The sequence below is a fragment of the Notechis scutatus genome, chromosome 1 (assembly GCF_049901735.1).
Source record: "Notechis scutatus isolate UNSWTSFEM ecotype Mainland chromosome 1, rNotScu1.2, whole genome shotgun sequence".
Classification (NCBI taxonomy): domain Eukaryota; kingdom Metazoa; phylum Chordata; class Lepidosauria; order Squamata; family Elapidae; genus Notechis; species Notechis scutatus.
This window is the reverse complement of record NC_142009.1, coordinates 101,577,728-101,602,392: the sequence shown is the minus strand read 5'-3', so window position 1 is coordinate 101,602,392 and position 24,665 is coordinate 101,577,728. Positions and strand designations below refer to the sequence as shown.

Below are 24,665 nucleotides of genomic sequence, written 5' to 3'. Positions count from 1 at the left end.
CATCTACACCAGGCCCACCCAGCATGAAGGAGGCAAAGAGGCCAGCTAGAAAGGCCGTGTAGAAGTGGTAGAGCATGCCCAGGCCCAGCAGGGAAAAGGCCACCATGAGCTGGATCCCTATCGGTGCCAGTCACCTAGGCCCAGCCAGGAGCTTGTGCCTCCCCCACAACTTTGATGGGCCTGGGCAGCCATGGCATTGATGGGGATCTGGCTTTCCCTGCTCGCGGTGGCCTTTTGCCTGCAGGGCCTGAACGTGCTCCACCACTTCTATATGGCCTTTCTAGCTGGCCGCTTTGCCTCCTTTGGGCTGGGCAGGTTAGCTGAGTGGTGGCGGCAGCCTGCAATGGGGCTGATGTGCATCGTCAGCTGAGGGGCTGGCAGGCTATCGGTACAGCTGGAAAACATCCCCCTCCCCTGCACACAAAGGACGGTGAGAGCACGCTGGCTGGCGGTTTTCAACCGTAGCTGCGCCACCCTCATCCTGCAGATCTGAAGACAGGATTTTGTCAGTGAGCCTAGGGACTCCCTAACTGAGAAGGAGCCAATCACAGTGTAACTGTGTGGTCTCTGTTGCTGGGGTGGGTGGAAGGAGTTTTTTTACACTGTTTTAATGTTGGAAGCCATCTGGAGGCAACATATATGAACTTTTTAAAATGATAAATAATATAATCGAATGAGACCTAGGTTATATGCCTTTTTTGTTTCAATCTCTTCCCCACCCCATCCATGGGGTACCAAGATTAGTAGTACCCTGAGTACGTTAGCCTTCCAAAAAAATAAACAAATCTTTCCCTTCAAGAGTGGGGCTAAGATGATATAGCAAGCAATATGTATCTTCAGGGAGGCAGAAAATATAAGTGCTATGTTGTCTTTGTGAGGCTCTATTTCATTTATAACACCCAGATTCAGGCAGCTATGGAAATCTAACTCAATAAACAAATGCCGTACAATATTTAATTACACAGAATTTAATGTTGCTCTCTGTTCTATGATCTCTGTAGAGTTGAGAATTAAACTTTACAATGTGATATGACTCTTGGAAGGCCATTTCTGATTCAAACCATTTGAAAGTGTGTATCACACATTATTTTCCTCCACTGAGCTGGAAATAGGCTGAGGATCCTCCTGAATATCCCAGCAGAACTTGAAGGGCAGCTTTTCCATCCTCTCCTTAAAGACGCAGTCAAACCTTTCACTCTGGGCAACAGTCATGAAGTTCTTCCAGTCCCCAATAGTGCCTGGGAAACAATGGTTAAAAATATGTCAACCTTTTTTATATTCAATTAAACTAGAGGTTCTTTGTGTCATCCTGTCACCAAAATGTTCATTCTTACACATTTTTCTGTGACTAGGTTTGTGTGTTTATACAGTCATGTAAATAGGAAGAATACCCTGTTTGAGTTCTTCAGTTTTATGTATGAGAACATAGTAAAAATCTAGTCTTAGCAGGTCTTAAAAGTATGTAAGTACAACCTCAGATGAACAACATGACATTACACCATGTCATGATTTATTTTATAAAAAGAAAGCCAAAATGGAGGAGCTGTGTGTGTAAAACTTACGATTCAATAGTTTTGAAAGAATTTTGATTCTATTTTGGAAGAATTTTGGCCCACTGTTCTTCACAACATTGTTTCCGTTAACTGAAATTTGTGACCATTTGTTTATGTACAGTTCACTTGAGGTCCCACCACAGTGTTTCAATCGGGTTGAGGTCTGGACTTTGGGCCATTGCAACACCTTGGTTCTTTCCCTTTTCAGCCATTCTGTTGTAGTTCTGCTGGTCTGCTTGGGGTCATTGTCCTGTTCCATGACCCAATGTTGCTCAATCCTTAGCTGTCTGACAGGTGGCTTCACATGTGATTCTACAATACTTTGGTAAACAGTTAATGGTCAACTCAGTGACTGCAAGGTGTCCAGATCCTGTGACTGCAAAGCAAGTCCAAATCATCCCCCCTCCACCACCATGCTTAATGGTTGGTGTTGTATTTGGTCGGACGGACACACCAGGCAGACACAGGAGCTGAAGAATAACGTTTCTTTATTTGAAGTAGTAACAGATTAACGTGGCTGCCCAGCTGGGCTGGCAGCCGGCTGGCTGGAGCCGGAGCCCCAAAAGCCCAGTTGATGTCGTTTGACAGCTCCTTATATAGTCTGCTGTCAAACGGCACCAACCAATGGGAACAGTCAGATGGTCCCGCTCAAAATGCGGACCAGGTTGAAGACTTAGCTAGTCAGGGACACAACACCCCTTTCCCTAGCTAAGGGCATGCGCTGCGGAGGCCGCGCGGCGGCGCGGCAGAAGAAGCGGAGCGCAGGCGGCGGCAGCGAGGCCGTGGCGGCGGCAGAAGAAGCGGAGGCGCGGCGGGCGGCAGCGCGAAGGCCGCGGCGGCAGAAGAGCGGAGGCAGCGGCAGCGCAGCGGGGCGCGGCGGCGGCAGAAGAACGGAGGCCGTGCGGCTGAAGAGCGGAGGCGCGGCGGCGGCAGAGCGGAGGCCGCGGCGGCTGCAGAGAAGCGGAGGCCGCAGCGGCGGCAGCGAGGCCGCGGCGGCGGCAGCGGAGGCCATGGCGGCGGCAGCAGAAGCGGAGGCCGCGGCGGCGGCAGCGGAGGCGCGGCGGCGGCAGAAGAGCGGAGGCCGTGGCGGCGGCAGCGGAGGCGCGGCGGTGGCAGAAGACGGAGGCGCGGCGGCTGAAGAAGCGGAGGCTGCGGCGGCGGCAGCGGAGGCGCGGCGGCGGCAGAAGAAGCGGAGGCCGCCGCGGCGGCAGCGGAGGCCACGGCGGAGCGAGGCGGCAGAGGCGGCAGCTCGGGAAGCTGCGGCGGCGGCAGCGACGGTAACGGCGGCCGAGTCGGAGGGGGGCAGCGGAGGCCGCGCCGGTCTTCACGGGCCTTGAGGCGACGTCTGTCCCTCGGCTAGGAATTGTAGGCTTTTGCGCTCTTGTAGCGCCAAAAGGGGTGCCCTTGGCACAGGAGGCGGCTCTATGCCTGCTCTACGGGGGGGTTTCACCGGCCTTCACGGGCCTTGATGGCGACGTCTGTTCCTCAGCTGGGGAGGCTTTCAGACTTCTGCGCTCTTGGTAGCGCCAACGGGGGTTTCGCCGGCCTTCACGGGCCTTGATGGCGACGACTGTTCCTCGGCTGGGGAGGCTTTCAGACTTCTGCGCTCTTGGTAGCGCCAACGGGGGTGCCTTTCGCACGGGAGGCTAGAGTGCCTGTCAGGCAGTGACTTTCTCCTCAGCTCAGGGAGACTTTCTCCTCAGCTCAGGGAGACTTTCTTTTCCTCAGCTGAGGAGGCTCTTTAAATTTGGCGCGCGCAGAGACTGTCTGCGGCTTCAGACATTCTGTGGCTTCAGCTCTTTCTTCAGTGACTTAGCTTCTTGCCTGGGTGTCTCTTCTGACATCCCATCCTCGTCGCCAGTGTTGTATTTGGTCGGACGGACACACCAGGCAGACACAGGAGCTGAAGAATAACGTTTCTTTATTTGAAGTAGTAACAGATTAACGTGGCTGCCCAGCTGGGCTGGCAGCCGGCTGGCTGGAGCCGGAGCCCCAAAAGCCCAGTTGATGCCGTTTGACAGCTCCTTATATAGTCTGCTGTCAAACGGCACCAACCAATGGGAACAGTCAGATGGTCCCGCTCAAAATGCGGACCAGGTTGAAGACTTAGCTAGTCAGGGACACAACAGTTGGTATGAGATGTTTGTGCTGATATCCAGTATTTGATGTTCATCAAACATGGCACTGTGTATTGTGGCCAGACATCTCCACTGTGGTCTCATCTGTCCAAAGGACAGTGTTCCAAAAGTATTTTGTTTTGTTCAGATGCAACTTTAGAAACCAAAGCTGTGCTGCAATGCTCTTTTTAGAGAGAAGAGACTTTCTCCTGGCAAATTTTTTAAACAAACCACACTTGTTCAGTCTTTTTCCAACTGTAGTGTTATGAACTTTGACATTTAACATGCTAACTGAGGCCTGTAGGGTCTGGGATGTAACTCTTGGATTTTTTTTTGCAATTTCTCTGAGGATTGCATGTCTGACCTTGGGGTGAATTTGCTGGAACGTCCACTCAGGAAGATTGGCAACTATCTTGAATGTTTTCCACTTGTGAATAATCTTCCTCACTGTAGATGATGTACTTTAAATTGTTTGGAAATGACCTTAAAATCCTTCCCAGACTGATAGACAGGAACAATTGGTTCTCTAAGATTATTACTGATGTCCTTCCTCTTTGGCATTGTGTTAAGACACACTCAATGATGGAGACAAGCAAACTCATAAAACTTTGAGGTTTATAGAGGTAGTTACACTTGCTGATGATCAATTGATTAAGGGCACTTGATTAGTAGCAATTGGGAGTTACTGAGCCTCTTCATACCTATGGAAGAATTAAGAAGGTTCTTAATTTTTCACACATGGCTTCTCCATTTTGGCTTTCTTTTTATAAATAAATGATGGCATGGTGTGATACGTCATGTGTTGTTCATCTGAGGATGCATTTACCTGGTTTTAACAACTGCTAAGGATCAGATGATTTTTACTATGTCTTGATACGTAAACGATAGAACTCAGAGTGTACTTTCTTTTTCACATTACTGTATATAAAATATTTCAGGGCGTTAGGTGGGGACCATAGAGATGAAGAACCAAATTCTTCAGTTTTGGTTTTTACTCTCCAATTACCTTGCCTACTATAGGCTTCTCTGAGACTGCGAAAGAGGGTAATACTTTGCAAAAGCTGACTAACTTGGAACATTGCATGTTCCTCAGTTATCAAAGGAATGCTTAACCACTTCCCTGCCCATCAAACAGTTCTTAGAAATCTGTGCTGATAGTTTTTGTGTGGGAAACTCTTACTATTTTAACTTGAGCTGGATTACAGAAGGAAGACTTGGTAGAAGGCAAAGATCTTTCTATCTAGAAGGTGTTGAGTGATTAACCTGCCACAAGTATCCAATGGTCTCCCAGTGAGGTTCTAAATGATTGTGAGTTCACCCAGTTGGGCCAATGCTTAAGAGAAATGATTGATGGCTTTTTGATCATTGTATATGTCCCTGCAGGTTTAGAGGAGGTAGTTCTAAGACTGGAGGACAATGCCCTCCTATGTCGGAGACACCATTTTTCAAGGTTGAAAAAATGTTGATTAGCGTTTCCAGGTTGAAAGGATTAGCTGGTGACATCACTTTTTCCAGGGAGATGTCTCGGTAGTGGTGCTCCTTTCATGTTCCCAACAAGGTGCTACAGAGAATGACAGGAGCTCAACCCACCATGCGGCAGCACTCGGATTTCAAACATGGGCTTGCTAGCTTTCAACCCAGCATCCTAACCATATGACCTACCCCATCCTGGTGGAGGAGAGTACCCAAGGTAGAGAAAGAAGAAGTTGTGTCTCCACCATCCTAAAGTGGTCAGTATGAGCTAAAACAATCCCACACCCAAAGGATCATTAGACTGTGCAACCAACAGAATGATAATTGAAACAGGTCAGATTATATCCATGCCCAAAATGTGTTAGGGTGAAAAGGAGAACATCACTTTAAGATTGGCACAACTAAGAAAGGCTTCATACGTAAACGATAGAACTCAGAGTGTACTTTCTTTTTCACATTACTGTATATAAAATATTTCAGGGCGTCAGGTGGGGACCATAGGGATAAAGAACCAAATTCTTCAGTTTTGGTTTTTACTCTCCAATTACCTTGCCTACTATAGGCTTCTCTGAGACTGAGAAAGAGGGTAATAGTTTGCAAAAGCTGACTAACTTGGAACATTGCATGTTTCTCAGTTATCAAAGGAATGCTTAACCACTTCCCTGCCCATCAAACAGTTCTTAGAAATCTGTGTTGATTGTTTTTGGGTGGAAAACTCTTTCTTACTATTTTAACTTGAGCTGGATTACAGAAGGAAGACTTGGTAGAAGGCAAAGATCTCTCTATCTAGGAGGTGTTGTGTGATTCCCCTGCCACAAGTATCTCTTACTGGGAAGTAATGGAACCAATGGTCCCCCAATGAGGTTCTAAATGATTGTGAGTTCAGTCAATTAGCCCAATGCTTAAGAGAAATGTTTGATGGCTTTTGATCATTGAATATGTCCCTGCAGATTTAGGTAGTTGTAAGGCTGGAGGACAATGTCCTCCTATGTCGGAGACACCATTTTTCAAGGTTGAAAAAATGTTGATTAGCCTTTCCAGGTTGAAAGGATTAGCTGGTGACATCATTTTTTCCAGGGAGATGTCCCGGGAGTGGTGCTCCTTTCATGTTCCCAACAAGGTGCTACAGAGAATGACAGGAGCTCACCCCGCCATGCAGCAGCAGTCGGATTTCAAACATGGGCTTGCTAACTTTCAAAACAGCGTCCTAACCGTATGATTCACCTCATCCTGGTGGAGGAGAGTACCCAAGGTAGAGAAAAAAGAAGTTGTGTCTCCACCATCCTAAAGTGGTCAGTAGGAGCTAAAACAATCCCACACCCAAAGGATCATTAGACTGTGCAACCAACAGAATGATAATTGAAACAGGTCAGATTATATCCATGCCAGCAGTAGGCTGCTGATGAGGCAAACACAACATCATGGAGAGACAGCAGAAAGAGAGCCTGTTGGGACAGGTCCATATCACTTTAGAAGGTGCCTTTCAGATGAAGGTGGGAACCTGGTTTCAGATGAAGCCTGGCACATTCCAAAAGCATAACTCCAGAGTATGAATTATTACTGATCTACCTTTGCGAAGAAAGTTTCCTTTGCTAGGATGTAGCATATCAGGAGACATGAATGTGTAGTTTGCTCTAGGATCCGCTTTCATGTTATCAAATGTAGCTTTATCCACCACATCATCCACCTCCTTTTCAGTTAGTTTTTTCCCTAGGAAGTTGCATATTTTCAGTACAGAACTTCTCAGATCCTGCAATTTGATAAAGCTTTATATTAGTTCATCCAGAACAATGGAGAAAAGATGGAAAATATTGATGATATATTTCAGGAATCCTCAAGTTTTCTTTGTAATACGTATCTTGCATATTAAACTTTAATTCTTTTCCTACTGAAAAAAATACTTTGAGATAAACATTTTTACTTCACAATATATTTATGTGCAACAGATTCAGACATATTCTTAGCAATCTTGGCTGCATCAGAGGCTGGCCAGTTCCCAAGCTCGGCTAAAAAAATGCCTTGCCAAGATTGGCTCTACGGTGACCTCTGCTACTCCCTATTGGAATAAGTTATTTACATATCCCATCATTTCTAAAGCTTTCTGTGTTGATGGTTGTACGTATTGCACTACACAACTGAAACACATCTTACCTTTTTCATTTCTTCATAAGACAGGAAGAGAATATTGAAATCACTCTTATGAGAGTACCAGCCTTCTATATGGTCTAGCCACGAACTATAAGGCACTGATAGGAGAGAAATGAGTTTAGCTTAAACATGAGGATGAATGCTTGAATTTCCTCCACTTATCTTTATGATTCTGGTGGGCCTAAAGATCAAAGCATGATAGCTCAACTGGTGGTTTCCCAAATATCTGCACAGTCTAGCCATGAACTACAAAACATGAACTACAAAACACTGATAGGAGAGAAATCTTAGTATTTCTCATCTCTCTCCCTTAATAAGCTGCCTTCTCTTTCCTCCCACTCACTTTTACATCATAGTTGTCCTAGGAGGCCTGCATTCCTTTCCACCCGTCCATATATAATATTTGTGTAGACTTTGCACACATTACTGCACGAGTATAGAGAATCATTATTCATTTCTTATGTTAGGAGAGAAGGTGGATATTTTTCTCTTTGTGGGAAGCGGATTGAAATATATTCATAATCTCTTATCCATAAGAAAAACTGACAAAACATTTGTCATGATCAAATTCTTCTTACCTTTGCCAGCCAAAAACATCTCCAAGAATGTATCAAAGTCTTTTGGAGTCTTTATTCTGGCTGACATTTTGCGAAAATGGTGACTAGCAACCAAGACATCCTTTGGATTTCTAAGCACATAAATAATCTGTAAGAGAAAGATGATAACACCTAGTCAAAAAAACCTAAAGCATACAGAGAGGGCACCAAGTAACTCTCACACCTTCATCTAATGGGCTCTATTATATCATGGGATCTCAAAGCTCATTAGCAAAACCATGTTTGAGAACCTTCCAGCAGACCAACAGGATTGGGGCCAACCTCTAGTTGGGAGAATGATTTTCCATCTGGCAGAGACCACAGAAAAAAAGGCTTTCCTCCTAAGTCCTGCCTGACAAATCTCCCTAGCTGATGGGACCCCAACATTACTTTCCGGAGGGACTTGATGTGATGCATGGATGCAACTGGGGAGGGGAGGTCCTTCAAATAACATGTTCCCTATTTATGAAGGGGTTTAAAGGCCAAAACCAGCACCATGAATTGGATCTAGAACAGAGGTGATATTCAGCAGGTTCTGACAAGTTCTGGAGAACCGGTAGCGGAAATTTTGAGTAGTCAGAAGAACTGGCAAACACCACCTCTGACTGGAGATTTTACAGTATCCTCCCCCTGCCATGCCCACGAAGCCACACCCACAGAACTGGTAGTAAAAAAAAATGAATCCCACCACTGATCTAGAAGCAAACTTGTAGTCAATGCAGTTTCCAAAGCAGAGGTGTAATGTATGCTGTTCTAGAGAAACACAAATGCCCATTGCTGCTGCATTTTGCACCAGTGAAGCTTCCAGTGACTAGGGCATGAGTAACTGAGAGTAGAAATCGTGGGAAGGGATTTTGAGGGCTAAAGATAGCATCCCTCAATTTGACATTCTCCAGAAATGTTAACATAGCAACTGACAATGGAATACAAAGTGTTACGATCCACCTAGAAGTGTCACCTAGGGAAAAATAAGCTTAAGGGGTTTGATATTCAGTTTAGTTCTTAGCTATTTCTGATGGGCATGACCTTCTGATTTTAACACTGTTTTTTTACCCTCACACTTCAAAACTTGCTATTGTCTGCCAAACATATTGGAACAATGTAATATTTATTTGTCTACCCTTGCCTATTAGTTAATAAAAAATTCAGATACAGAGTTAAAAGGAAAAAAAAGCAGACAGTATCCCACTCCACCTAACAAGTTAAAAAAATATGTCCTACTTTTGCTCTTTTATTTTGTAATCCTTTGGGTACCATATAGTAGGGCAGATGGGAAGAAATGACACGAGGTGATGGGCGATTGGGTAAATCTACATGGAAAAGATTATACTCCAACCATGGTGCCCGATCAATAAGGGCAATATTTTCAGTTCCATTTCGATGGCCTTCATAAAGAATCAAGCTGACAATATTCTGAGTCCATATTGTTCCTGCAATTAAGGAAAAATTAAATCGATTCACCCATTATTATTTGGAGAACGTTGAACTTATGCAAAGCCAACCTTCCTATCAGGGAGAATAGCAAACATTTCAGAGATGAATAAAGATAATTAACTCTACTAAACTTGATAGATTAAGCTGATGGGTGGATAAGAAAAGAATAGCTATTTATTTCTATCCTGCCTTTATTAGTTTTAGAACTAACTCAAGGTGGCAAACATACCCGATACTTCTTTCTCCTCCTATTTTCCTCACAACAACCCTGTGAGGTAGATTGGGCTGAGGGAGAGTAACTAGCCAAGGTCACCCATCCAACAATGTCGAGTAAAACATAAATGATGAAAGTAGAGATTTAGCAGCTTTATTTTTCCTGCATTTCCAGCTTCTTATAAAATGCTAAATTTTAATATCTGTCGATAGCACAACAGAGTCACAGCAACCAAAATACTGAGGAACTGTATAACAGCATTAGACACAAGATTAACTCTTTCTTGAAAGATATCTTTGAACTTACCGGATTTAGGATATGTGATTATGAATGTATCATCATCTCGGATTTCAAAACTGTCCAGTGAATCTAAATTTTCAGGTGAGGAGAAGCCAGTTATGAAATAGAGTCCTTTGTATTTATACAGGGACTCATCCTCTGGTTCCATTTCTTCAACTGTTGATGTAATAATAGAGCAATTATCAATACTTCCTACATGTATGGTCAATATTGTATTAATTTGGTTCTTTAAAATAAATGAATCCTGCTAACATAAAGAAAAACAATGTACATGTTATTATTTCCCTAATTAATTCATTAGTTCAATGAACTCTATTTTCATCCATAAAAGTTTCCATTGCAAAGAGTAAATTTGCTGTTCTTTTTGGAATCTAAAAATTCTGGGTAAAGGAAAAAGTTTTAATTACAATGTTATGAACATACTCATTGCAATTCTTTTCTTACCTTACCTTATCTATATAGTCTCTGACAGTCACTCGTGTCATGTCCTTAGATCAGCTTATTTGCTATGGTTTGTCAATGTACTTATACTCCTGTAGAGTGCTCAAATATTTAAGAAGGCTGATCTTTAGTCAATCATTGTGTCAGTACTACTTCTGCATTCCAAAAATAAGCAAGAGAGGAGCAATAACCTAACTTGGAAATGTAAAATGGTTCAAGGGGAACTTTCTTAGCTGACATAGACTTTTATTGCACTTGTCTTACTGTATCCATACATTTATGGAAGTGTGGCTATAAAAATCAGTATGTTTTAAAAATACAAAGGCACTTTTGATTTACATGCCAAGTATTTGGAATGTATCATTATATGAAGAATTATGGATTTACCAATAGGAGATGCGGCCGGAACAATGTTATTGTATTTTCAAACCTGAATCCCAATCCCAATTTCTATATATAATTTTATATAAGAGTTGTTATATTATTGTCCCCCTCCAAAGGCAACAGTACTTCATTGGGGGTGGGGTGGGGGAACGCCTGCATGCTCTATCTAAGAGCCATGCTGAATAGGTGCAATCATACCAGAAAAGTCTTAGCTGTGTTGAAAGGCTTTTAAAATGCCTTTCTTCTGAGGATTCGATTTTCCTGCTGGGAGAGCTCCGGTGCAAGGATACAGACAACTGCTTGAAAGCTGGATCTTTTTATTTTCAGGAAGGCAAGAGATAGCAAGAAGTCTGCATTCCTGGGGCTAGCTAGCTTTGTATGATAAGCCCCTGATTTTTATACCTTGTTTCTCCTTTTGTGTGTGAGTGCTTGTGTTTGTATTTCTTAATGTTTTAACTCTGTCAGGGGTTGTCTTCATTTCCGCCGGAGGGTAAACTCTGCGGGGTGGTTTGATTGGACTATCAGTTTCGTCCTAATGTTTTCTTATATTTGTTTTGTGGCAATCTCCTGTCTGTCTCCTGTGCAATATATTTTGTGTCTTTTGTCTGTTTGTTTTGCTGATTTGGCATGTCTTGTATTTGTAAGGGTTTTCTTTTCTTGTTTCCCTAGTTTTCTTAATTATTTGGGCTTTTGTCTAAGGGGCTTCTTTAATACCTTTTATTTGATTTCTTTTCCTATGCAAGTTTGTTTTATGGCTGGCTTGATGTTCCCTTTGGGCTTTTCCTGCTTGGGTGACACCACTGTCCTCGTGAAGTTTCCTTTCCATAGCTGAAAGTCACCTAAATCTCTTCCATGAAAATCCATTCAATATGGTGAGAATACATAATTAGAATTTCACACTGGAATGACTGTCGGCCATATTAACAAGAGTTGCATTGGGTGCTGTGGCTTCTGAGCATTCACTGAAAAATGTGCTATAGAGCTCAGCTCCCATGGAGCTACTGGAAGGCAAGTGAAGTGAAAGAATTTGGCCAGAGGAATAAAGGAGAATTTGATATATGCATAGAAAAAGAAAGCTGTAGAGTTTCAAGGGGCCTAGTATGTTTACTGTTTAAAATTTCTGTGTTTACCTAGTGCAATCTGTACAGGAAAATATGTGTTAGGCTATGCAAGGAATAAGTTCAATGCATAATGAAATGTAATTGCACAGTTACATTATGCAATTATGTAATGAAAATGTAATTGCATAATTACATTGTATAGTGTTGCAGACTTTAATTGAATTACATGGACTTGGTTTGTGTGGACACTGATGACAGCATGTTTTCTGCAAATGCAGCCAAGTTCAATACATTGGGTTAATAATTGTAACAATGTTGTGCATCCTAATTTTTTGCTCATTTATTCAGATAGATGCTGGCAAACATTTTGCTGACACTTTAAACGTTATCAGTTCAGATAAAATGGTTCCAGAAAGATTCTGACTAACATAAGGGATGTTGTATAAGGGACCAGAAGGTCATGACAAATCACTTCTATAGTATTATCTGCTTCATGGATGGAAAAACTTCCATGGAGAAACTTGATAGGGTCTACACCATTGTGTGTGAGTGTGTAGGGTGTGAGTGGTTTTCTATATGTGTTTTCAGTATTAGAGGTTTTATCAATAGCTCTCATACAACCCAGGGAATGTCTTATTATGCTTTTCCAAAAGCATTTTACAGAATTAAGAGTAAGGTTGGCACAGTGATTAGAATGCAGTATTGCAGGCTAATTCTGCCAACTGCCAAAGATTGTCACTAGCTCAAAGTTGACTCAGACTTCCATCCTTCCAAGGTCAGTAAAATGAGAACCACTCTCTTTTTAGGCGTGTCATGGGGAGGAGCATTGACTACCAAATGGTGGACATATAATTATGGATGGTGGCTCAGTTTTTTTAGCTAAGACTACTAAGTGGTCATTACAAGCACTCATCTCTTTTGCCTCTATAAAATGTCACCTTTATTTTCCTTTTCTTCCCCCCTCCCAGCGGGAAACAATGTGGAAGTAGATGAATCGTTGTTTCAGGAAATGGATGACCTGGAGTTGAAAGAGGATGAGGACAATCCAGACTATAACCCTGTTCATCTAGATAGTGACTAGATCTGAAATTCCAATACAAGCTACAAGCAGTGACAAGCGACTGCAGAAGAAGTTGGCCGAAGAAGTTGGCCGGAAGTGGGCTCCTGCTAGGTTGAGCTATCAATGTTGTTCCTGCGAGGTGAGTCAGTGGCAGACATCCCCCCAGGATAAGACCTGGTGCCTTTTTTGGTGGCAGAAGAAACATAAGACCAGGTCTTATTTTGGGGGAAACATGGTATATAAAACTTAATTTTCAGTGATTTGTGTAGTTGATGGGTAAAACCTCTAAAAACCTGAATCGACGATCAATTAATCCATTGTCGCTGAAAAATATTTAGGGGTCTACTGTCTCACAACCAAAATGCTGATCTAGCCCTCAATGAAATAGAGTTTGATACCCCTGTTTTAGAAGATGTCTGAGATGTATAGCTTCCCCAAAGAATGCTAGCTTTTGCCTTGTGTTCTACCCTTAAATTTTATCAAGATGTCTGTGATAGTCACTGTTGATACCATTAAACCCAGTTTTCTATATCTCTGAAACCTTCTAGGTTTACTGTCAAGAATGTAAAAAGGTGACCTGTATAGTGGATTTTATATTTCCATGAGCTGGAAGTAGCTTCTCATCTTTTGTTTTGGATTATATTTCATCTTCCCAAAGTTTCAGCAACTAAATTCTGTTGTGCTCTATAATTGAAGCATTAAAGTTCAAATTCAATCAGAGATTCAAAAAAAATCAACTGTCCGTGTGCTATATAAAAAATAATTTTGGGTGATTTGTATGGCTGATTGGTGAAACCTCTAAAACCTGATCTGACAATAGATTAATGCATTGTCACTGAAAAATATTTTGGGGTCTACTATCTCACTTGCTAAAATACAATTCACGGGAAGCATTCTCAAAATCACCACATCCCAGTTTACCTTTCCATTCCTTTTTCCAGATTTATGACCAATATGTGTTGATAGGAAATTAAAATATGGATTTGAAAAATAAGAGTTACTGATGTAGCTTCAGAATTGCTGACTCTCAGAATATCCATAAGGCTTTTTCCAATGAGCTTCTTAAGTGCATCCCAGTAAGCCAGCCACTGTGATATAATGATGCTCAAATGGGCACCCAAATGAGAGGTAAAAAATAAACAAACATGTCCACCATTTGGCAGTCAATGCTCCTCCCCATGACACACCTAAAAAAGGAGGGGGGGCTTCAAACATATCAGTATGTTAAGAGAGGGGAGGATGGAGATGTCAGGTGAGAGAGGCAAGAAATTTATTCTACGTTAGCAGATTGCAGTAAGCTCCAATATTTTTTTGGCATCAGTCAAGGACAGGAGTTTGCCAACTCTATTTAATATGATGACATTCACAAATAAAAGAACCTTGGTAGCATAATGCCAGGACACCATTAACTTTTGGGGATTTTTATAGTATCTTTACAGAGTTTCAACATCATATATTAAAATAGAAACTAATATAAAGGAGAAAAGGAATGATATTCCTTAGCTTTCCAATCTTAACATTTACCTTTAACATGGGTTTGGGATTCCTTGATTCTCAGAGAATTGCCATTGTTGGTCATGGATGGACTTGCATTGTGCCAAACAGACTTAGTGTGTGATCTGTGGGTTCTTTGGGATTAGCAACAACTGTTCAAGGGGTAGGTGGTGGTCATGGCCAGGGTGGTCTGTCTGCAGTTATGAGTTGTGCACCACAATTTCCTGGACCAACCAGTTCTCTTCATGGTTCCTGTGTTCTAGATATCTCCAGTTAGAGGATTGTCATGCACTGTACACAGGGCTTCTGGAATCTTATCCAGAAATTTCAATGAGTTCAAAATGTCTGCACAACTCTTGTGATTGAAGGCAAAAGGAGAAGGAGACAGCAGGGGGTGAGATGGTTAGAGAGTGTCATCAATGAATTTGGGCTGACTCAGGAAGACAGTAGATGACAGTAGGCCTGGCATACTACAGTCCGTGGGTCATGAACAGTCAGAAATGACTCAGCAACGGAACAACACCACCACCCCTTGTGGGAGAGGCATTGATTACTCATCTGCTTCTGGAGGCAGTTCAAGATGCCGGTTATCATCTTTTATTTTTCTGGAAGGTTCTGAAGACATGATTTTGTAAGTGAGCCTTGGGACTCCCTAACCGATAAGGAGTCGATCAAAGTGTAACTGTGTTGTCAGTGTTGCTGGGGTGGGTGGAGGAAATCAGGTTTTTTTTTTAGACTGTTTTAATGTTGGAAGCCACCTGGAGGCAACATATATCAGCTGGGGGGCTATATGAACTTTTTCAAATAATAAATAATATAATCTGATGAGACCTCGGTTATACGCCTTTCTTTTATTTCAATCTCTTCCCCACCCTATCCATGAGGTACCAAGATTTGTAGTACCCTGAGTATGTTAGTCTTCCCCCCATTTTTTTTAAAAAAACTTGATTTTCCCTTCAAGAGTTGGGCTAAGATGATACAGCAAGCAATATATATATCTTCAGGGAGTCAGAAAATATAAGTGTTATGTTGTCTTTGTGGGGCTCTATTTCATTTAGAGTCAGGCAGCTATGGAAATCTAACTCAATAAACAATATTTAACAATACCACAGAATTTAATGTTGCTCTCTTCTATGATATTTGTGAGTTGAGAATTAAACTTTACAATGTAATATGACTCGTGGAAGGTCATTTCTGATTCAAGCCATTTGAAGGTGTGTATCACACATTATTTTCCTCCACTGAACTGGAAATAGGCTGAGGATCCTCCTGAATATCCCAGCAGAACTTGAAGGGCAGCTTTTCCATCCTCTCCTTAAAGACACAGTCAAACCTTTCACTCTGGGCAACAGTCATGAGGTTCTTCCAGTCCCCAATAGTGCCTGGGAAACAATGGTTAAAAATATGTCAACCTCTTTTGTATTCAATTAAACTAGAGGCTCTTTGTGTCATCCTGTCACCAAAATGTTCATTCTTACACATTTTTCTTTGACTAGGTTTGTGTGTTTATACAGTCATGTAAATAGGAAGAATACCCTGTTTGAGTTCTTCAGTTTTATGTATGAGAACATAGTAAAAATCTAGTCTTAGCAGGTCTTAAAAGTATGTAAGTACAACCTCAGATGAACAACATGACATTACACCATGTCATGATTTATTTTATAAAAAGAAAGCCAAAATGGAGGAGCTGTGTGTGTAAAACTTACGATTCAATAGTTTTGAAAGAATTTTGATTCTATTTTGGAAGAATTTTGGCCCGCAGTTCTTTAAAACATTGCTTCCCTTAATTGAAATTTGTGAGCATTTGTTTATGTACAGTTCACTTGAGGTCCCACCACAGCGTTTCAATCGGGTTGAGGTCTGGACTTTGGGCCATTGCAACACCTTGGTTCTTTCCCTTTTCAGCCATTCTGTTGTAGTTCTGCTGATGTGCTTGGGGTCATTGTCCTGTTCCATGACCCAATGTTGCTCAATCCTTAGCTGTCTGACAGGTGGCTTCACATGTGATTCTACAATACTTTGGTATACAGAGGAGTTAATGGTCAACTCAGTGACTGCAAGGTGTCCAGATCCTGTGACTGCAAAGCAAGTCCAAATGACCCCCCCCTCCACCACCATGCTTAATGGTTGGTATGAGATGTTTGTGCTGATATCCAGTATTTGAGGTTCATCAAACATGGCACCGTGTATTGTGGCCAAACATCTCCACTGTGGTCTCATCTGTCCAAAGGACAGTGTTCCAAAAGTCTTGTGATTTGTTCAGATGCAACTTTAGAAACCAAAGCTGTACTGCAATGCTCTTTTTAGAGAGAAGAGACTTTCTCCGGGCAATCTTTCCAAACAAACCATACTGGTTCAGTCTTTTTCCAACTGTAGTGTTATGAACTTTGACATTTAACATGCTAACTGAGGCCTGTAGGGTCTGAGATGTAACTCTTGGATTTTTTTGCAATTTCTCTGAGGATTGCATGTCTGACCTTGGGGTGAATTTGCTGGGATGTCCACTCAGGAAGATTGGCAAATATCTTGAATGTTTTCCACTTGTGAATAATCTTCCTCACTGTAGACGATGTACTTTAAATTGTTTGGAAATGACCTTAAAATCCTTCCCAGACTGATAGACAGGAACAATTGGTTCTCTAAGATTATTACTGATGTCCTTCCTCTTTGGCATTGTGTTAAGACACACTCAATGATGGAGACAAGCAAACTCATAAAACTTTGGGGTTTATAGAGGTAGTTACACTTGCTGATGATCAATTGATTAAGGGCACTTGATTAGCAGCAATTGGGAGTTACTGAGCCTCTTCATACCTATGGAAGAATTAAGAAGGTTCTTAATTTTTCACACATGGCTTCCCTATTTTGGCTTTCTTTTTATAAATAAATGATGGCATGGTGTGATACGTCATGTGTTGTTCATCTGAGGATGCATTTACCTGCTTTTAAGAACTGCTAAAGATCAGATGACTTTTACTATGTCTTCATACGTAAACGATAGAACTCAGAGTGTACTTTCTTTTTCACATTACTGTATATAAAATATTTCAGGGCGTCAGGTGGGGACCATAGGGATAAAGAACCAAATTCTTCAGTTTTGGTTTTTACTCTCCAATTACCTTGCCTACTATAGGCTTCTCTGAGACTGAGAAAGAGGGTAATAGTTTGCAAAAGCTGACTAACTTGGCACGTTTCTCAGTTATCAAAGGAATGCTTAACCACTTCCCTGCCCATCAAACAGTTCTTAGAAATCTGTGTTGATTGTTTTTGGGTGGAAAACTCGTTCTTACTATTTTAACTTGAGCTGGATTACAGAAGGAAGACTTGGTAGAAGGCAAAGATCTCTCTATCTAGGAGGTGTTGTGTGATTCCCCTGCCACAAGTATCTCTTACTGGGAAGTCATGGAACCAATGGTCTCCCAGTGAGGTTCTAAATGATTGTGAGTTCAGTCAATTAGCCCAATGCTTAAGAGAAATGATTGATGGCTTTTGATCATTGAATATGTCCCTGCAGATTTAGGTAGTTGTAAGTCTGGAGGACAATGCCCTCCTATGTCGGAGACACCATTTTTCAAGGTTGAAAAAATGTTGATTAGCCTTTCCAGGTTGAAAGGATTAGCTGGTGACATCATTTTTTCCAGGGAGATGTCCCGGGAGTGGTGCTCCTTTCATGTTCCCAACAAGGTGCTACAGAGAATGACAGGAGCTCACCCCGCCATGCAGCAGCACTCGGATTTCAAACATGGCCTTGCTAGCTTTCAAAACATTGTCCTAACCGTATGATTCACCCCATCCTGGTGGAGGAGAGTACCCAAGGTAGAGAAAAAAGAAGTTGTGTCTCCACCATCCTAAAGTGGTCAGTAGGAGCTAAAACAATCCCACACCCAAAGGATCATTAGACTGTGCAACCAACAGAATGATAATTGAAACAGGTCAGATTATATCCATGCTTGAAATTTGTTGTGAAAAAGAGAACATCACTTTAACATTGGCACAACTAAGAAAGGCTTAGTTACGGCTGCCTCAAACGTAGGCTGCTGATGAGGCAAACACAACATCATGGAGAGACAGCAGAAAGAGAGCCTGTTGGGACAGGTCCATATCACTTTAGAAGGTGCCTTTCAGATGAAGGTGGGAACCTGGTTTCAGATGAAGCCTGGCACATTCCAAAAGCATAACTCCAGAGTATGAATTATTACTGATCTACCTTTGCGAAGAAAGTTTCCTTTGCTGAAATCTAGTATATCGGGAGGCATGAATATGTAGTTTGCTCTAGAATCCGCTTTCATGTTATCAAATGTAGCTTTATCCACCACATGATCCACCTCCTTTTCAGTTAGTGTTTTCCCAAGGAAGTTGCATATTTTCAGTACAGAACTTTTCAGATCCTGCAATTTGATAAAGCTTTATATTAGTTCATCCATAACAATGGAGAAAAGATGGAAAATATTGTTGATATATTTCAGGAATTCTCAAGATTATTTCTTTATATCTATCTTGCAAGATATCTATCTTGCATATTAAACTTTAATTCTTTTCCTCCTGAAAAATTACCTTGAGATAAAAAAAAAAAAATTTAAATGAAAACTGTACATAGAAGCAATATCAATGAATTAAATAAATAAATGCTGCTTTAGGACTTCTTGTAAAACTTTCCATGAGGCAAATTGCTGAGAAACATTTTTAGTTTACAATATAGTTATGTGCCACAGATTCAGAGTCATATTCCAAGCAATCTTGGCTGCATCAGAGGCTGGCCAGTTCCCAAGCCAGGCTAAAAAATATACTTTCCCAAGATTGGCTCTATGGTGACCTCTGCTACTCCCTATTGGAATAAGTTATTTACATATCCCATCATTTCTAAAGCTTTCTGTGCTTGATGGTTGTACATATTGCACTACACAACACAACATATCTTACCTTTTTCATTTCTTCATAAGACAGAAAGAGTATATTGAAATCACTCTTATGAGAGTACCAGCCTTCTACGTGGTCTAGCCACGAATTACAAAACACTGATAGAAGAGAAATGAGTTTAGCATGAACGTGAGGATTAATGCATGAATTTCCTCCACTTAACTTTATGATTCTGGTTGGACTAAAGATCAAAGCATGATAGCTCACCTGGTGGTTACCCAAATATCTATATGGTCTAGCCACAAACTACAAAACATGAAGTACAAACACTGTTAGGAGAGAAATGGGTTTAGCATAAAAATGAGAGCAGTCTTATTTACGTGGTCTTTACAGCCCTCTCCAAGCAGTTTACAGAGTCAGCCTATTTCCCCCAACAATCTGTGTTCTCATATTACCAACCTCAGAAAGTTGGCAGGCTTGAACCGGGTGAGATTTGAACTGCCAAATTGCAGGCAGCCATCAGTCAACAGAAGTGGCCTGCAGTACTGCATTCTAATCACTGCGCCAGCACGGCACTTTCTACATTGTTAATGCTTGAGTTTTCTCCATTATGATCCTGATGAGTTTCCTCCATTATGGGTCTGGTGGGTCTAAAGTTCAAAGCATGAAAGCACAACTGAGGAGCTGGCCTAACATCACTGAATGTGTAGAGAAGGAATGAGCGTAGCAACTAATGTGGTTGTATACTCCAACTTGTTAAGGGGGGATTTTTGTCAAGATGCTGCTATATAACTTCATTTCTTTGCTTTTTCTTATTTGGGACTTTGGGGCAATCTGATTTAATTTTTTTATACTTCTTTAAATATCAGACTGACTCTGGTTAGCTCTTTTCTCTTTCCAACCTTTAAAACGCTTCCCTTGTTATTTCATTTGAGTATTTGGTTCATTAACTAATATTGATTTTTTAAAAGTATTTGATTCTAGCCATCCACTCCAACTCATTCACATCCTGATTTTGAATTGCTAAACAATTTCTCTCCATTTTCTCCTCCATATTAAATATATCTTAGTATTTCTCATCTCTCTCCCTTAATAAGCTGCCTTCTCTTTTCTCCCCACTCACTTTTACATCATAGTTGTCCTAGGAGGCCTGCGTTCTTCTCCACCAATCCATATAAAATATTTCTGTAGAGTTTACAGAAATTACTGCACGAGTATAGAGAATCATTATTCATTTCTTATGTTAGGAGAGAAGGTGGATTGTTTGCTCTTTGTGGGAAGCGGATCAAAATATATTCATAATCTCTTATCCATAATTGTCATGATCAAATTCTTCTTACCTTTGCCAGCCAAAAACCTCTCCAAGAATGTATCAAAGTCTTTTGGAGTCTTTATTTTGACTGACATTATGTGAAAATGGTAACCAGAAACCAAGGCATCCTTTGGATTTCTAAGCACATAAATAATCTGTAAGAGAAAGATGATAACACCTAGTCAAAAAAACCTAAAGCATACAGAGAGGGCACCAAGTAACTCTCACACCTTCATCTAATGGGCTCTATTATATCATGGGATCTCAAAGGTCATTAGCTAAACCATGTTTGAGAACCTTCCAGCAGACCAACAGGATTGGGGCCAACCTCTAGTTGGGAGAATGATTTTCCATCTGGCAGAGACCACAGAAGAAAGGGCTTTCCTCCTAAGTCCTGCCTAACAAATCTCCCGAGTTGATGGGACCCCAACATTACTTTCCTGCTGGACTTGATGTGATGCCTAGTTGCAACTGGGGAGGAGAGGTCCTTCAAATAACATGTTCCCTATTTATGAAGGGGTTTAAAGGCCAAAACCAGCACCATGAATTGGATCTAGAAGGAAACTTTGCTGGGCATGACCTTCTGATTTTAACACTGTTTTTTTACCCTCACACTTCAAAACTTGCTATTGTCTACCAAACATATTGGAACAATGTAATATTTATTGGTGTACCCTTGCCTATTAGTTAATAAAAAAATCAGATACAGAGTTAAAAGTAAAAAAAAGGCAGACAGCACCCCACTCCACCTAACAAGTTAAAAAAATATGTCCTACTTTTGCTCTTTTATTTTGTAATCCTTTGGGTACCATATAGTAGGGCAGGTGGGAACAAATGACACGAGGTGATGGGCGATTGGATAAATCTACATGGATAAGATTATACTCCAGCCATGGTGCCCGGTCATAGAGGGTAATATTTTCAGTTCCATTTCGATGTCCTTCATAAAGAATCAAGCTGACAATATTCTGAGTCCATATTGTTCCTGCAATTAAGGAAAAATTAAATCGATTCACCCATTATTATTTGGAGAACATTGAACTTATGCAAAGCCAACCTTCCTATCAGGGAGAATAGCAAATATTTCAGAGATGCATGAAGATAATTAACTCTACTAAACTTGATAGATTAAGCTGATGGGTGGATGAGAAAAGAATAGCTATTTATTTCTATCCTGCCTTTATTAGTTTTAGAACTAACTCAAGGTGGCAAACATACCTGATACTTCTTCCTCCTCCTATTTTCCTCACAACAACCCTGTGAGGTAGATTGGGCTGAGGGAGAGTAACTAGCCAAGGTCACCCATCCAGCAAAGTTGAGTAAAATATAAATGAAAGTAGAGATTTAGCAGCTTTATTTTTCCTACATTTCCAGCTTCTTATAAAATGCTAAATGTTAATATTTGTCGATAGCCCAACAGAGTCACACCAACCAAAATACTGAGGAACTGTATAACAGCATTAGACACAAGATTAACTCTTTCTTGAAAAATATCTTTGAACTTACCAGATTTAGGATATGTGATTATGAATGTATCATCATCTCGGATTTCAAAACTGTCCAGTGAATCTAAATGTTCAGGTGAGGAGATTCCAGTTATGAAATAGAATCCTTTGTATTTATACAGGGACTCATCCTCTGGTTCCATTTCTTCAACTGTTGATGTAATAATAGAGCAATAATCAATACTTCCTACATGTATGGTCAATATTGTATTCATTCGGTTCTATAAAATAAATGAATCCTGCTAACATAAAGAAAAACAATGTACATGTTATTATTTCCCTAATTAATTCATTAGTTCAATGAACTCTATTTTCATCCATAAAAGTTTCCATTGCAAAGAGTAAATTTGCTGTTCTTTTTGGAATCTAAAAATTCTGGGTAAAGGAAAAAGTTTTAATTACAATGTTATGAACATACTCATTGCAATTCTTTTCTTACCTTACCTTATCTATATAGTCTCTGACAGTCACTCGTGTCATGTCCTTAAATCAGCTTATTTGCTATGGTTTGTCAATGTACTTATACTCCTGTAGAGTGCTCACATATTTCAGAAGGCTGATCTTTAGTCAATCATTGTGTCAGTACTACTTCTGTATTCCAAAAATAAGCAAGAGAGGAGCAATAACCTAACTTGGAAATGTAAAATGGTTCAAGGGGAACTTTCTTAGCTGACATAGACTTTTATTGCACTTGTCTTACTGTATCCATACATTTATGGAAGTGTGGCTATAAAAATCAGTATGTTTTAAAAATACAAAGGCACTTTTGATTTACATGCCAAGTATTTGGAATGTATCATTATATGAAGAATTATGGATTTACCAATAGGAGATGCGGCCGGAACAATGTTATTGTATTTTCAAACCTGAATCCCAATCCCAATTTCTATATATAATTTTATATAAGAGTTGTTATATTATTGTCCCCCTCCAAAGGCAACAGTACTTCATTGGGGGTGGGGTGAGGGAACGCCTGCATGCTCTATCTAAGAGCCGTGCTGAATAGGTGCAATCAAACCAGAAAAGTCTTAGCTGTGTTGAAAGGCTTTTAAAATGCCTTTCTTCTGAGGATTCAATTTTCTTGCTGGGAGAGCTCCGATGCAAGGATACAGACAACTGCTTGAAAGCTGGATCTTTTTATTTTCAGGAAGGCAAGAGATAGCAAGAAGTCTGCGTTCCTGGGGCTAGCTAGCTTTGTATGATAAGCCCCTGATTTTTATACCTTGTTTCTCCTTTTGTGTGTGAGTGCTTGTGTTTGTATTTCTTAATGTTTTAACTCCTGTCAGGGGTTGTCTTCATTTCCGCCGGAGGGTAAACTCCGCGGGGTGGTTTGATTGGATTATCAGTTTCGTCCTAATGTTTTCTTATATTTGTTTTGTGGCAATCTCCTGTCTGTCTCCTTTGCAATATATTTTGTGTCTTTTGTCTGTTTGTTTTGCTGATTTGGCATGTCTTGTATTTGTAAGGGTTTTCTTTTTCTTATTTCCCTAGTTTTCTTAATTATTTGGGCTTTTGTCTAAGGGGCTTCTTTAATATCTTTTATTTGATTTCTTTTCCTATGCAAGTTTGTTTTATGGCTGGCTTGATGTTCCCTTTGGGCTTTTCCTGCTTGGGTGACACCACTGTCCTCGTGAAGTTTCCTTTCCATAGCTGAAAGTCACCTAAATCTCTTCCATGAAAATCCATTCAATATGGTGAGAATACATAATTAGAATTTCACACTGGAATGACTGTCGGCTGTATTAACAAGAGTTGCGTTGGGTGCTGTGGCTTCTGAGCATTCACTGAAAAATGTGCTATAGAGCTCAGCTCCCATGGAGCTACTGGAAGGCAAGTGAAGTGAAAGAATTTGGCCAGAGGAATAAAGGAGAATTTGATATATGCATAGAAAATGAAAGCTGTAGAGTTTCAAGGGGCCTAGTATGTTTACCTGTTTAAAATTTCTGTGTTTACCTAGTGCAATCTGTACAGGAAAATATGTGTTAGGCTATGCAAGGAATAATTTCATTGCAGAATGAAATGTAATTGCACAGTTACATTATGCAATTATGTAATGAAAATGTAATTGCATAATTACATTGTATAGTGTTGCAGACTTTAATTGAATTACATGGTCTTGGTTTGTGTGGACACTGATGACAGCATGTTTTCTGAAAATGCAGCCAAGTTCAATACCTTGGGTTAATAATTGTAACAATGTTGTGCATCCTAATTTTTTGCTCATTTATTGAGATAGATGCTGGCAAACATTTTGCTGACACTTTAAATGTTATCAGTTCAGATAAAATGGTTGCAGAAAGATTCTGACTAACATAAGGGATGTTGTATAAGGGACCAGAAGGTCATGACAAATCACTTCTATATTATTGTCTGCTTCATGGATGGAAAACCTTCCATGGAGAAACTTGATAGGGTGTACACCATTGTGTGTGAGTGTGTAGGGTGTGAGTGGTTTTCTATATGTGTTTTCAGTATTAGAGGTTTTATCAATAGCTCTCATACAATCCAGGGAATGTCTTATTATGCTTTTCCAAAAGCATTTTACAGCATTAAGAGTAAGGTTGGCACAGTGATTAGAATGCAGTATTGCAGGCTAATTCTGCCAACTGCCAAAGATTGTCATTAGCTCAAAGTTGACTCAGACTTCCATCCTTCCAAGGTCAGTAAAATGAGAACCACTCTCTTTTTAGGTGTGTCATGGGGAGGAGCATTGACT

General features: G+C 40.7%; 2 protein-coding genes across 6 annotated transcripts; both read right to left on the bottom strand.

The window, feature by feature from the left end:
- Positions 1–939: 939 nt before the first annotated feature.
- LOC113432576 (amine sulfotransferase-like) lies at positions 940–10,441 on the bottom strand. 4 transcript variants are annotated; one of them, XM_087973024.1, is made up of 7 exons: positions 10,285–10,441; positions 9,842–9,991; positions 9,109–9,317; positions 7,870–7,996; positions 7,295–7,389; positions 6,713–6,893; positions 940–1,238 (listed from the first exon to the last, which is right to left on the bottom strand). In XM_087973024.1, the coding sequence occupies exons 2-7, from the start codon at positions 9,981–9,983 to the stop codon at positions 1,078–1,080; spliced, it is 915 nt and encodes a 304-aa protein (XP_087829150.1). In that variant the 5' UTR covers positions 9,984–9,991; positions 10,285–10,441; the 3' UTR covers positions 940–1,077. The 4 variants fall into 4 exon arrangements, with proteins under 4 accessions (XP_087829150.1, XP_087829155.1, XP_087829137.1 ...); XM_087973029.1 differs by having other exon boundaries at positions 10,280–10,390; XM_087973011.1 differs by having other exon boundaries at positions 9,842–10,082; positions 10,285–10,365.
- Positions 10,442–15,111: 4,670 nt separating this feature from the next.
- LOC148132923 (amine sulfotransferase-like) lies at positions 15,112–22,445 on the bottom strand. Of its 2 annotated transcripts, none has more exons than XM_087973116.1 (7): positions 22,389–22,445; positions 21,951–22,100; positions 21,221–21,429; positions 20,473–20,599; positions 19,196–19,290; positions 18,483–18,663; positions 15,112–15,657 (listed from the first exon to the last, which is right to left on the bottom strand). In XM_087973116.1, the coding sequence occupies exons 2-7, from the start codon at positions 22,090–22,092 to the stop codon at positions 15,497–15,499; spliced, it is 915 nt and encodes a 304-aa protein (XP_087829242.1). In that variant the 5' UTR covers positions 22,093–22,100; positions 22,389–22,445; the 3' UTR covers positions 15,112–15,496. The 2 variants fall into 2 exon arrangements, with proteins under 2 accessions (XP_087829242.1, XP_087829238.1); XM_087973112.1 differs by having other exon boundaries at positions 22,394–22,445.
- Positions 22,446–24,665: the final 2,220 nt, after the last annotated feature.

Excerpts from the sequence above, each read along its gene's own strand:
- LOC148132923 (XM_087973116.1), bottom strand. The coding sequence starts at position 22,092 with ATGGAACCAGAGGATGAGTCCCTGTATAAATACAAAGGATTCTATTTC. Across the intron at positions 21,430-21,950 it reads AATCACATATCCTAAATCTG|GAACAATATGGACTCAGAAT; the intron begins GTAAGTTCAAAG and ends CCTTAATTGCAG. Across the intron at positions 18,664-19,195 it reads CTTATGAAGAAATGAAAAAG|GATCTGAAAAGTTCTGTACT; the intron begins GTAAGATATGTT and ends ATCAAATTGCAG.
- LOC113432576 (XM_087973011.1), bottom strand. The coding sequence starts at position 10,320 with ATGACACGAGTGACTGTCAGAGACTATATAGATAAG. Across the intron at positions 7,997-9,108 it reads TACAAAATAAAAGAGCAAAA|ATTATTTATGTGCTTAGAAA; the intron begins GTAGGACATATT and ends TTTCTCTTACAG. Across the intron at positions 1,239-6,712 it reads AGGAAACTTTCTTCGCAAAG|GCACTATTGGGGACTGGAAG; the intron begins GTAGATCAGTAA and ends ATTGTTTCCCAG.